This window comes from Montipora foliosa, chromosome 3, assembly GCF_036669935.1.
Source record: "Montipora foliosa isolate CH-2021 chromosome 3, ASM3666993v2, whole genome shotgun sequence".
NCBI classification, from domain to species: Eukaryota; Metazoa; Cnidaria; class Anthozoa; order Scleractinia; family Acroporidae; genus Montipora; species Montipora foliosa.
In genome coordinates, this window is record NC_090871.1 from 23,090,586 (window position 1) to 23,103,085 (window position 12,500).

The following is a 12,500-nucleotide window of genomic DNA, read 5'->3' on the forward strand; positions in this document are numbered from 1 at the left end:
ACAACGCGACCTTCTCAGTGTCACTAACCTTTGGGATGGAATTGTATTCTTTTTTCAACATTTTATTTCGTTTCATTTAGAAAACATAACCGCTGATTACAGTAATGAAAACCAAGAATTGAAGGCCAGAGCATCAGTTAAAATTTTATTTCTTATTAATGATGTAATCTAAAATTTAATTTTGTTGACTAGCTCGTGCCTTACGGAGAAGTTTGTAAAATTAGTTAATTGCTCTTGGGGTCCTTTTTTGGCAGACTACAAAGATTTGAAGCTACACAGTAGAAAGTTCAATAGTGTAAAGATCTAAGCCGTAACTTAAAGAGGGTAAAACAACTAAACAGAAATCTTGCTTGTTTGCTTGACTAAAGATTAATCCAAATTAAGAAAAAGTGAGATTAGGTTCATCTTAGTGCCATGTAACAATCCATATTTACGCACTTGCATCGGACTAAATTGCGTAAAACTCGAGTCGCACAGTTCTGTCAAAATCTGTCGTTGTGATCTTGGTTGCGATTTACGCGTTAAACAAGCAGGAGACCTGCGGAGAAAAACGTTTCGTTTACATAAAACGTTCATTTTGCATACCAGCGTGCACTGCAAACCTGTATTTCCATAGTTACCTACACTGAAACAAGTGAAAATCTCCATTCCATTTTAAAATTTCTTCCCAAAAGACCCCGAAACTAGCCCAAAATTTCCCTTACCACTACTTGTGCCATTCATACGCGGCAAAAACTAGGTTACTTTCAGTTAGGACCGCGCTGGGATCTGACGGTCATCCAGGAACCTTCAAGTGCGAACGAGCTAGCCCGATGAAAAACTCGTCTTTTCAGTCGCAACATGCACCAACAGAATCTCAGGACAAAAGGCATCAGTCAAAATCACGAACGTACGTCTCACTTGAATCTCTACGAATCTCATCTATTACATTGCACGGCCTGTACACTGGGGGAAAAGATCTACATAGTGGAAAGAAGGAAAATGCAGGCCGACCGCTTACGCGAACATCTTAGTCATCAAAACCCATTGCGCGCCAGTTCATTGTCCCCGGTTATTGCCCCAGCTCCAGATGACTTGGTACTCAAATAAAGTTCATTATCATCATCCCCTTGTCAACATCGGAAAAAAACTTCATCTCTTCATTGGTTACCGTCTCATTAGTTGTACATTAAACTTAAATTGCGTTCACAACAGCGAGGATCATATATAGCTTCACTTGATTTCATATCCGCAGTTCATATATGATCCATTTCATATATCATTTCATCATTGATTGTTATTATTGGTTGGACAGTAATCATATTTCAAATAAAAAACAAATTTTAAAACCCAACTGAAGACAACAGGTTGCTAAAACCCCTAATAGTTTGCACAAAACTCACCCCTTTGCTTTAGTCGATCCTGTCAAAACGGCGTGGTTTGAATAGGCGGTGCAGGTTGCTTCCTTGTCCGTGTAGACGGCCGTTTTGTGTGCCGTACCCTTGGCTTTTTTGCCCGCCGTTTTTCTGGCCGCCTCCCTCGCCGCCTTGCTCACCGCCTTGTCCCTCGCCTTTTTTGCCGCCTTCTTCGCCGCTTGCCTCGCCGCCAATCTGGGCGCCTTGCTCACCGCTTTCCTCTCCACTTTGTTCGGGACATTCTGGGCAGTTGAATATCGCTTCTTGAACAAGAAAAGCTGACCTCAATCCACCCAATACGAATTTGGCCAGCAACACGTCGCCCGCATCAAAATCTCCTTGTTGATAGAACGACACCATCTGTTGGATAGCAGCTGACAATAACAGAAAAATAATAATACTAAGAACCCTATAATTTCAAAAAATAATTACTACTATTACTACTACCACTACCACGACTATTACTATTAGCCTCGGCTTATTTCCCTTGCTTTGAGCTGATCCTGTTCCTGCATTTCTCTTCCTTCGACTGGGTTCCAGTCCCTGTGCATGGCGAGCTTCGAAGGAGTAGTCCACGAACAGAACCATCATTCACTTTCATTTTTCGTTTAATTTCGGAAAAACCTTGTTCAATTATTGCTTCAGCTTATCATCTTAAAATAAATTTCGAAGTTTAACCTCGTGTGCTAGTTGTCAGAATCAATTATACCTTTAAATGAACTAAGGAACAACAACAAAAAGAAAACAGATAGAAAAGTTTATGTCGATCCGAGGAGAAAATTGGACAAATGCCGATATTTGATATATTTTGTGCCTTTTTCCTTCACGGAAACAGAGAATAAACCGTAAACCACGCAAATTTAATTGTTGACTACTTATTTACTGACAATGAGATCTCTACCGGAAAATCCGAATTTGAGTGCTTACCATATTGGCCAAGATAGGACTGAGATTTTTCACGTAAAGACCGACATTATGATTATCAGTTAAAAATTGCTAGTGTTCTCCATCGCTTGAGTTATTTAAAACCAGAAGTTTCGGAACTACTGTCCCTTCATCAGCGGAAAATGCCGTTTGATTGAGCGCGCGTCATTTTTTAAATGTAGCAACATTTGAAGCGCGCACTGGGAGGGACCATTCAATAAACTGAAGCCTATGTTTATACCTCGTGGCTGCAGAGTTTTGCATTTGAAAATTAGGCGGCCCTCCGCACTACGTCTTTCTCTGGTGTTGGTCAGACCTGATCGAACAACAGCCACTGATGATCATCATATCATCTGCTGTGTGACCAGATGGCTGCATGTTTGATTTAAGCGAAAGTAATCACTTCACATCCGGTAGTGCGAGCGCTTATCATTTCATTCATCGTTTGAAACCGCAGAAGTCTGGTGAATTGACGCGTATTCCACTCAAAAAAATGCATTTTCGAGACAAATGATTACATTTTGGTACGGTAAATTTCGTCGACCGGCCAAGCCAACGTCATTGAATGCAGAGACCTGCCAATTTGGCATAAAAATAAGCTTCAGTTTTGTTTTTAATTTGCGCGTGCCTAATCCCCTGTCACTTAACCAATCAAAAGCGCTCGTAACAACAAGAACTAGCTATGTAACTGCATTGAATACCCAATAAGTCACTCGTGCAATGCTTCGAAGGTGCCTAACTGAAGTCATATATTATTAAGCATATCGATGCATGACTATTAATGCATTTGTGTTACTGGTTAGAGTTTAAAAAATGAAAAACCACTTACCACTCGAGTGCTTATGTACTTCCGCCATCAACTGGTACCCTTCTGTATAAACTTCAACTATCTACAACAGAAAGTTTCTTGCATGAAAGAACTTTAAAATGCATGACACCCAAAATGCCCAAAAAGAAGAAGGAAACATTCTAGTAACCGACTAAAACTGTTGAAAAACATAAAAGAAATACAGCAAAAGGAAAGAGAAGCATGGTGGACACAAATAGACAAGATTGAAACGGATTGCATTTGGATAATCTTAAAAAAAAAGTTGTCCCGACGTTTTTCAAGTTAAGGGAAAATTTCCTGGATAAAGGTCGTAATCATCTTATTTGTGATGTAACAATAATTGTATCAGTAAAGAAATTGCACAACACCATTTTAGAGTTTTAAACTTGTGAAAGACTAAAGATTTCCCCTTAACACCCTAAAATAACGTGACATAGCCCCTTTAAGCCAAAGTATAATGAGCTTTTTACCGCAATCATACCCATTAAAATTGTTCACTTAAGTCCAGAGATGCATACAATTCGAAGCATGCCCAATTTTGATCTGCAACTCGAAATGTTCCCTTTAGTCTAAGCATTTGCTATCTATTTCTAACAATACGTTAAGTGCCAGGGCTAGCGTTAGTCTTAGGGTGGTGTAAATGCAGCTGCATATTTTAACTTGAGGAGCATATTTTTGAAGACACTTGGTGAAGTTGCGTGTCTGTATTACCAGGCACGAAAGAGAGAGCCGGTGGACACTTCGTGACGCTTATTAAAAGAGACGTACTTATCTGGAAATATAAATAGTTCATGCGACGTCATAGACCTTATTCATAAATGGCGGTCAATTTATAATTCTTTTGTCGAAGTGCAAATTAGCCTACCAAGCCTCCATACCATACAGTGAATTGAAAAGAATTCTTGCTTTAAAATGAGGCTTGGTAGGCTAATTTGCTCGTGGACAAAATAATTATAAATGTGACCGCCAATTATGAATAAGGTCTATAATGTACGTACATCGCTGAAGACAACGGATTCTCGTCTATGAGGACAGGGAAATTGAGTGGGTGGTAATTTCCCTGTTTTGATAGACGAATGATTTGTTTAATGTTCCGAGCGGAAGACAGAAATTTTTCTGACGAATTAAATTTCTCTATGCTGCTTCTAAAGTTGTTATGGATACCTCTGATTACCACCGTAAGGAAGTCATTGACGAAGCAAAAGTAAGTTAGGGCAATCGGTATTCGGCTCTTTGTTGTGGGACCGCAAGTTTTTGGGCACAAAATTAATTAATTAATTAATTTATTTATTTATTTATTGATTAACGCCCATCACATTTTCCATAACAAAGTGGTAAAAGAAGGCCTCATCAAACCAATCCATCGTCACTGTTTAAATCAACAAGAGCAATCACACCCCATTAATTAATGACTTACTTTCCTTCCAAGCAGCGCGAAGCTGGCGACAAAACCCACTAGAAATGACAAAGTAAATTAGGAAATTAATCTTTCATAATATTGTTAGATTCTTCTTCATATATATGTAATATTGTCATACTCAGCTTATCCAAGTGAATTATTAGCATTACCTACAATTGGATAAGCCCAAGATATTTGAGTTCCCCATCCCCATGCGGGATCTCCATGGGGAGTTATAGTTTTTCTATGGCCGGGGTTGTCTAGCGCCTGGGAAAAGGTGGCGGCTGGAAGTCAAAGAAGGATTTGTAGTGAATTATGAAACCCGGTGACACCACGATACTTTCCATCGCTTAATTCCTTTGTGGCGTCGAACTAGCTGCCGTTTCCACGTTGCTTACGATTATGGGAGAGCAGCTGATCGGGTAGTAAATTCCTCTACCCTAGCTACTATTCCCCTAAAAAGAGTAAATCAATCAATCAATCAATAACGTATACGTAACTAAATGGACAGTAAGTGAGAGAGAGCGGCATGACTATTCCGGAGGTGGGGGTAGGGGTGAGAGGGGGGTGGGGGCAGGGGGTGAAGGGTACAATAGCTGAAACAACCCAAATTAACCTTTACAAAAATGCTAACCTTAAAGCTAAACACTATGCTTTAGATAATGTTAAGGCCTAAGGTTAGCATTTTTGTAAAGATTTGGTTTGTTTCAGCTATTGTACCCTTCACTCAATCCCCACCCACTACCCCTCACACCCTGGAATAGTCATGCCGAGCGAGAGAGCCAGCCAGCCAGCAAGCCACCAAGGAAGCAAGCCAGAAAATATATATTCCGCCGCATGTGCAACCGCGACGTTCGTGTAACGATTGCTTATTCCAAAGCCCAACAAGTTTTCTTCATGTCGGCACCCAGATAACCTTACATGGGGCGATAGAATATCACTGGAGATGGTAACATTGTCGACAATTAACTTTTAATATAATTACCTTCCAAACTTCCGCAACCGTCTTTAAACATCAGATGCCAGCATCTATACTCTGGGCTTACGCCATGAAATTGGCTCAACGCGTCTTTGGCAGCTGAAGACGAAAGAACAATAAAAACAATAAATTTACTCAAATCAAAAGCCAAGTACCCCTCATCCTTTCTACCTGTTTTAATACGCACGTATTTATGCACCAAAAGGTGTGCTCCTTCTAGTATTTCGGAAGAGGAGTTGTGTTTCTACGTTTTTTGTGATGTCATGCAACGCTCCACGAGTGTTGCGTGACATCCCAAAAAGATGGCTGCGATTTTAACGTAGTGAGGATTGTTCCCATACAACTTCTTGAATTCGCCTTATTTAAGATATGTATTTTTCCAGATTACTCTCCTATTTATCTTGGGAGATAGAGACTATTTCCCCCATCCCATAATGTAATACATTTTGTGGGGCTCTTTACATATTTACTCCTGGGACTCTATCATTCTCCAGTGAACTGGATAACTTCTTAAGGCAAGTAAGCCCTCAAAATGAACTGTATTATGGGATTGGTGAAAATAGCGAATAGGAGCAGACGTCCTCTACAATGTCTCTAACACCACGGCCAGATATAAACCGCAGTGAGTCGATTTTGATTAGGGAGGAAACCGTAGTACTCGTCGAAAAACCCCCGAGTCAAGCTGAGATCGACTGAAACTCAGCGCACATACGATGGCAGAGGTGGGAGACGCAGATTGATGATGACCACTAGGCCAGCGTGTGTAATGTTAACAGACAGAGCTACCCGGCCTCGCAGACGGCTGCAAACCTTATAATTACTTTCACATCTCTTCTTGGAAATATTGTTCTCTTAGACCGTCCGGCTATATTCACTTTTCAGTTTAAAACAGATTTTCGGCCCAGGTTATGTTTACGTGATATAAGAATAAATTAAACAAACCAAAACAAGTCTGAGAAAACTAAAAAATATCGCTCAAAATTGAAGTGACAGTTGTTCAATCCAAGTGTGAACCCATCATCTCCCGAGGTCACGAAATTTAGCCAAATTCAGCGACTAGGAACTGGCAACCAAATCAAGCCAAACAACGTGAAAATAACTAATTAAAACATTGAAGGAAGGCTTGAATAAAATGACAAGTACAAAAGGAGGGAGGGATGGGCAAAATTGAAGGAGATTAAAATAGATTGCAATCAGGGTTTTTGAAAACTGTTCACCCTAGCGGTGGTAAAACTACACAAAATCAACTGCACTACCATGCATGACACAGCCAACGAAGTCAAATAATCATTATCCTCGCATTACCTCTGCAAGAACACGAGACTCCCATAGCCACCTCTTGAAAGCTGCGTTTAGGACAAAATCCCTCTTCGTTGTCCCGGCGTTCCAGTTCCGATTTGTTGACCTGCTTCTCAATTTCGGCCAAATAGCCTAAAAGAAAAAAAAAAAAAAAGAAAAAAAAGAGAAGAATCTTCGCAAATTCCATGTGCCAAGCGTTACAACCCAAGTGGCCGAGACCATAATTTTCAGTTAGACCAAATTCCAAATTGTAACGCGAGATTCAGTTCATTAAAACACTTTCTTTTAATAGAAACTCGAGTCGATGTCGCAGGATAATTTCGAGAAAACACAACTACTAAACTTCAAAGAGCGACTCCCAACAGCACACTGAACACAGGGCGCCATGGGATGCCCAATAACACGGTTTTCGGTCCGGAACGATTTCCGACCAGTCGGATCTGTCATTTGGAACTCCTACAACGCTGGTTCCAAAATATTCCGTACGGACCGAACCTGTCGAAATGCACCGTTCCATATGACTTCCTTCCATGCAGCATTTTCTTCGGTATAAAACGTCCCTGATTGGTCACAAATCCTAATAATCAAAGTTTTGCTTACTGCAAAGGAAGTCTCACATGAAAACCCTCCACTGACGTTAACAGTATAACAGTTTTATCACCACATACCACCCAACTCCAGATCGCAAGCTGCATCAGCATACAGAGTTCCAATAGTGTTAATAATCTTGATGACTGGATCGTTGTGAAGATAGTGTTTATCAATCGCCGCGAAATATTCTTGGAGAAACTCTACGACGAACAAAACGAAATCAAATATTGTAGAGCCAGTAAAGTACAATTCAGGAAATCATAAATAGTTTTGTTTTATGAAATTACAAGGTTCAGTTGTTAGTTGTTCTTAAATGACTTTTTAGTTTCGGCCCACGTTATTTCTAGTTCGATTTCTGGTCCCAGAGTGAAGGACGAGAGCCAAATAACAAAAGTTAAACACATAAAACATAGAGATAAGCCGTACCCAAACAGTGCGGCTTGAGAAAACAATTTGATAATGGCACGGGAACGAACACTCTGAAGTCAAGTACGAAGTTCAATCAAGCAACTGGTTAAGAATAATCTCGCTGTTACCGTATATCTAGATCACAGTTTCCATATGATATACTTCATATATAATTTCTATTTAATATAAAAGAAAGAGCCGATACAACGTGAGAGAATTTTGTTACATTAACAACGGATATTTCACTAAAATAGCCTCTTATATGACTCGTAGTTGCCTCTTCCTTTCTGGGTTCTCATGTCATACCTTTTTTTTTTCCGTGCGAGAAAAACTGTGTTCTTGCCCCTGCATTTTCCAATGGGTTTTCAACTATACATTCCATTCTATACCCGCGAAACATGCTCAATTACTTTTAAACCTAACGAGTGAAACTTAAAGTGCTCCGGCGACCATGTGTGTGACCAGTTTAGTTTAACTGGAATTTTTCTATTTAACGCTCCGTCATTACTAACTTTAAGATCTTGAGAGAGCTGGATTGAGGGGAAAATGACGTTAAAGGCTCACCAGTTTAAGAATGCAATGCGTGTGTACGCCACAGCGTTGAGTTTCAGACTTTTAAATTCGCGTTTTGCATATAAAATAAGCTGTATTCACACGCTGAAATTTTCCCTGGATCCAACCCTCTGAGGTCCAATCGGTGAGTTTTGAACGTGAGTAATAGCGGACTGTGAAATCCAAAACCTACAATCAAAGTAAACGGCTTTTGGATAAAAATCAAAGCTCATAATTTTTTCAATCAGGTGTTAAGCAAACACACTTTCAAAATCTGAAGAAAAAAACGGAATATATATTTTTGTTATCTCAGGGGCACTCTAAAGCCTTAGTGCTACACGATAGTTTTGTGACAGAGCCCCTTTAATTCCCAGCAAAATGCATGGGTTGACAAGGTTATTACAAAGAGGTTTAGATACGTACGTCCTCCCTCTTCTGCACTGGCGATGACACCATCCATGATGACCGCAAAGTTCAGATCATCACGTTTGACTTGTTCAAATAAACCTGACAAAAAACGATGTCAGTCGCTTTATGACTAACCGCACTTGGCCCCAGTTATTCAAGAGACCAGCTAAATTTAACCAGCCTTCGAATGATTGGGGCCAAGAGGAGTGGTATCCGATCAAACACCACCTGCGGTAAGAATTAATATGATAAAATGACATACTTTAATCAAAAGGTATCAAGAGAAAATAAAGGTGGAAGAAAGGGCATCCCTAATACATGCCCTTTTTCATAGTCTCAAGTAATTTTTTGATCGACTCTCAGGCTGTACACACTCCAAGAGAATTAGGGAACAGCCAATCATATGGCGAGAATGTGTTCTCTGACCGTGGGCACATTCCGGCCATATGATTGGCTGTCGCCAAATCTCCTTGGGATCTGTACAGCGTGGGAGTCGATCTAAAATTAACTTGAGACATATTACCTGTGGAAAAGAGCATGTATGGGGAGTGCTCTATCTTCCCCCCCCCCCCCTTAATTTTTTCTTGGTGGTATATTATACTCTCACTGGTGAATGGAATACTATATTTCACTGAGTATCCAAACGCATGCACGTGATGTGGTATACAGCTTGTGATTAGTAATTGACGTCATGCATTATTCATGACTTAAGACATTTAGGAACATACAATCGGATTCTATCGTAGTCCTGTTTCGGGACTCCCTCTTACCCCGCCCTGAAACGCCCTGAAAATGGCCCATTTTCAGGGCGGGGTAAGAGGGAGTCCCGGAACAGGACTAATTCTATCGGCGCAAAACTATTTACGCGAACATACTTAAGGTGATTCCTTAGTAATAGGAGTTGTCTTAAAATTCTCTTTAGACTTTTCTCGATTGTTTCATACATTATGGTGACTCGAAATGGGCAATTAAAAAAATAGGTCACCAAGCTCGTTTGGGAGATATAACTTGCCCTAGTGAATCATTGCGACTTCTGATCATCTGTCAAGGACAGGTTTGTTCCATCGGTTCACACTACGTTTCGCAGAAAACCCATTCTTGAAATAACAAACCAGGTGTATTGTATTTTTCAACAGGAATAAATTAATGTTTGTTTTATGGCACAGGCACACGTCATGAAAAAGCTCTGACTACAAATATTCCTCCGGTGCGTGATCTCCAGGAGACAATTTTGCGTCCACGAGTGATGGCTACGAATACTGTTTTCTCTGTAACTTCTTTTCTGACGTTAATTTTTATTTTTTTTTTACAGCACAAAGAGGAGGAGTAAGAAAATAAAATAATGCCAAAAAAAGATAGGTCACCAACCTCGTTTAGGAGTAAACAGAAAGCAAACCAAGCTCGACCCCTCGACAACACATCTCCCCGAGAGTTTAAAGAGTTTCCCGTTTTGCTCTTTACTGCTGTGCTCTGAAAACGGCCATTCTTCCTTCTAGCGAGTTTTTCCGCACGAAAGGTCGCCATTTTGAAATGTTTTTGGCCGCGTTCGATATATCAATATTCACACAGGGCTACGAGTCTTTATGGTTAAATTTAAACATTATTTTGTTTCGAAATCTCCTTTGAGACTTTTGAGACAAAGAAAACAGAGCTGAGCCGTGAAATTTGACCATAAAGCCTCTTAGCCATGCCTGAATACGAAAGTGGCCTATGTTGTGTTATGCGCAGAACAGGATGCGCAGTGCAATACTAGGGAATCACCTTAACATGCACAGGTGATAAGTACAACACTTCGTTAGTTATCTTTATTCTTAAATGTTTATCTAAATTTTATTCAAGACATTTACTTAGAATATACACTTGTTCTTTCACTTTAGTGAGTAATTGTTAACTTTAAGAAACCAATTGATAACGTTATCGCTAGAGTCTAATCCGCAGGAAATTAATCTAAAAATATATCGGTCTGTGAAAACGCCGTGACAGGAATTTTGAGCTGTAGCTAGCTCCTAACATTATCTTAAACTAAAATGAAAGCATTCATTTTCTTGTCACACTGGTTCTTTTCTTTACAATTTCGTTTACGATATCTTAACTCCTTCCATGTAATAATCTACCTGGACTTCACTAAACTCGTTTCCAGGGCTTTTCTCAGTTCGCCACGAGTTGCACCTCTCGACGGAGAAAAGTCCTGGGAACCATCTTGGGAATCACTTAACGGTAGGGGGGTGAAACAGTAAAATTTGCAATTGGTTTCATCAAACGAGTTTAGAGTTGTTTAGAGCAGTTTTCAAATGACTGTCGAAAGTAATCATGAGATTGTAATTGCTACGCTTAGTGATTGGTTTAAAGATCTCGCGCCAGTTTATAAACCAATGAAAAGGAAGACCAAAACCAATCGCGCCTTGTACGCGCGATTTTCCCGCGCTTTGAGCAAGTTACATGAAATTGCTACGAATTTGGATAGGTTCATTGTGCTTGAATGGTCGAAGTAATTACTTTGATATTTGTTTTACGACACTCAATTGAAACCGCTCTATAATGCTATAATGAAATCACCGTAAGATATATCTGCGAGCTCACGTTTCAAGCGTTAGCCCACCGTTCATTCTCTCTGACTAAGGGCTAAATAAATAAATTAATAAATAAAAAGGCCTGTTTACCAGCTTCCTTCACATCTTTGGCGAAATCAATCATATGCTGATTGCAATCCATGTGCAACTGCCTGACGTGGCTCCCAAAAATTTTAATTACTTCAGTGTCATCTGGTTGCGATACTAAAGCAGCTGCGAAATCACTTGCAAATTCTGAAACACATCAAGGAGCAGACAGTTTGTCACTAATTAATAGATAAATGTTTAGTTGGTTTGAAAGATTTTTATCCTGAATTTCATCTTGAAAGTAAATGGTGCGTCATGCTCAATGGAAAATAGTTGCAATTTACGTTCATTTGTGAAGGGTAGGAAATGCGACTAGAATGAACAGTGAGCACAAGTTCAACTACCATCATGTTTTTATTGCAAAAGAAAATTAGAACATTATTTTGGATTCATCCACGAAATTTTCAAGTAAAAAGGCTTAACCTTATGATTTTGGACGGTGTGTTGCTTATTTTACTTCCTTTTGTGGTTCTCTTCCTGATTATGCCTGTTTTCAGCCGATTTCCGAAACAGGAGAATTTAGAACTAGAACTAAAAGTTTGGCTCTTTTTTTTTGTTCAAACTGAAGAATAAAATATGTAGACGCTGATTAAGAATGTATCTTACGTTTTCCCAGTTCATGTCTCTTTCTGTTCAATTCTTCTAGGACAGGAATGAGCTCAATCATCTAAAACAGGAGCAAGATTAAATTAAAAAAAGATGTTTTCGTGACTGTATAAATGAAAAAAAAGTTGATAAGCCAACATCAACATCAACAACATTTATTTGAGTACTTTACAAAAGGTTGCAGTACAAGTCCCACCCGAAAATAGCAAAGCTAATCGAGTCAGTTCGAAGCAAATACAAACAAAGAATGATTATGACAACAAAGAAACTGACCCGGCATAAACAACATATCATAAAGAAACGTTTTAACATTCATAATTCCTTCGATGGCTCAGTTAGTTGAGATTAGGGTCTAGCGAGCAAGGTGTACAGGGCTCGATCCACGAGTCATGACTAACACCTGCTTTGCTGCCTACGTATGTGGGCCGGCATCGATTCCCGGATTTGACACCAT

The 12,500-nt window shown here is 39.7% G+C and overlaps 1 protein-coding gene across 1 annotated transcript in view; it reads right to left on the reverse strand.

Annotated features, from left to right (window-relative positions):
• Positions 1–132: 132 nt before the first annotated feature.
• Positions 133–12,500, reverse strand: part of LOC137997093 (uncharacterized) — an 18,299-nt gene continuing 5,931 nt past the window's right edge. Inside the window, exons 3-12 of the mRNA XM_068842863.1 lie at positions 12,047–12,107; positions 11,444–11,587; positions 8,799–8,882; positions 7,493–7,615; positions 6,831–6,956; positions 5,532–5,624; positions 4,565–4,602; positions 3,148–3,208; positions 1,383–1,768; positions 133–538 (exon numbers count right to left, since the gene is read on the reverse strand). Coding sequence (XP_068698964.1) covers positions 1,392–1,768; positions 3,148–3,208; positions 4,565–4,602; positions 5,532–5,624; positions 6,831–6,956; positions 7,493–7,615; positions 8,799–8,882; positions 11,444–11,587; positions 12,047–12,107 — 1,107 coding nt within the window. The 3' untranslated portion in view covers positions 133–538; positions 1,383–1,391. The remainder of the gene's footprint in view (positions 539–1,382; positions 1,769–3,147; positions 3,209–4,564; positions 4,603–5,531; positions 5,625–6,830; positions 6,957–7,492; positions 7,616–8,798; positions 8,883–11,443; positions 11,588–12,046; positions 12,108–12,500) is intronic.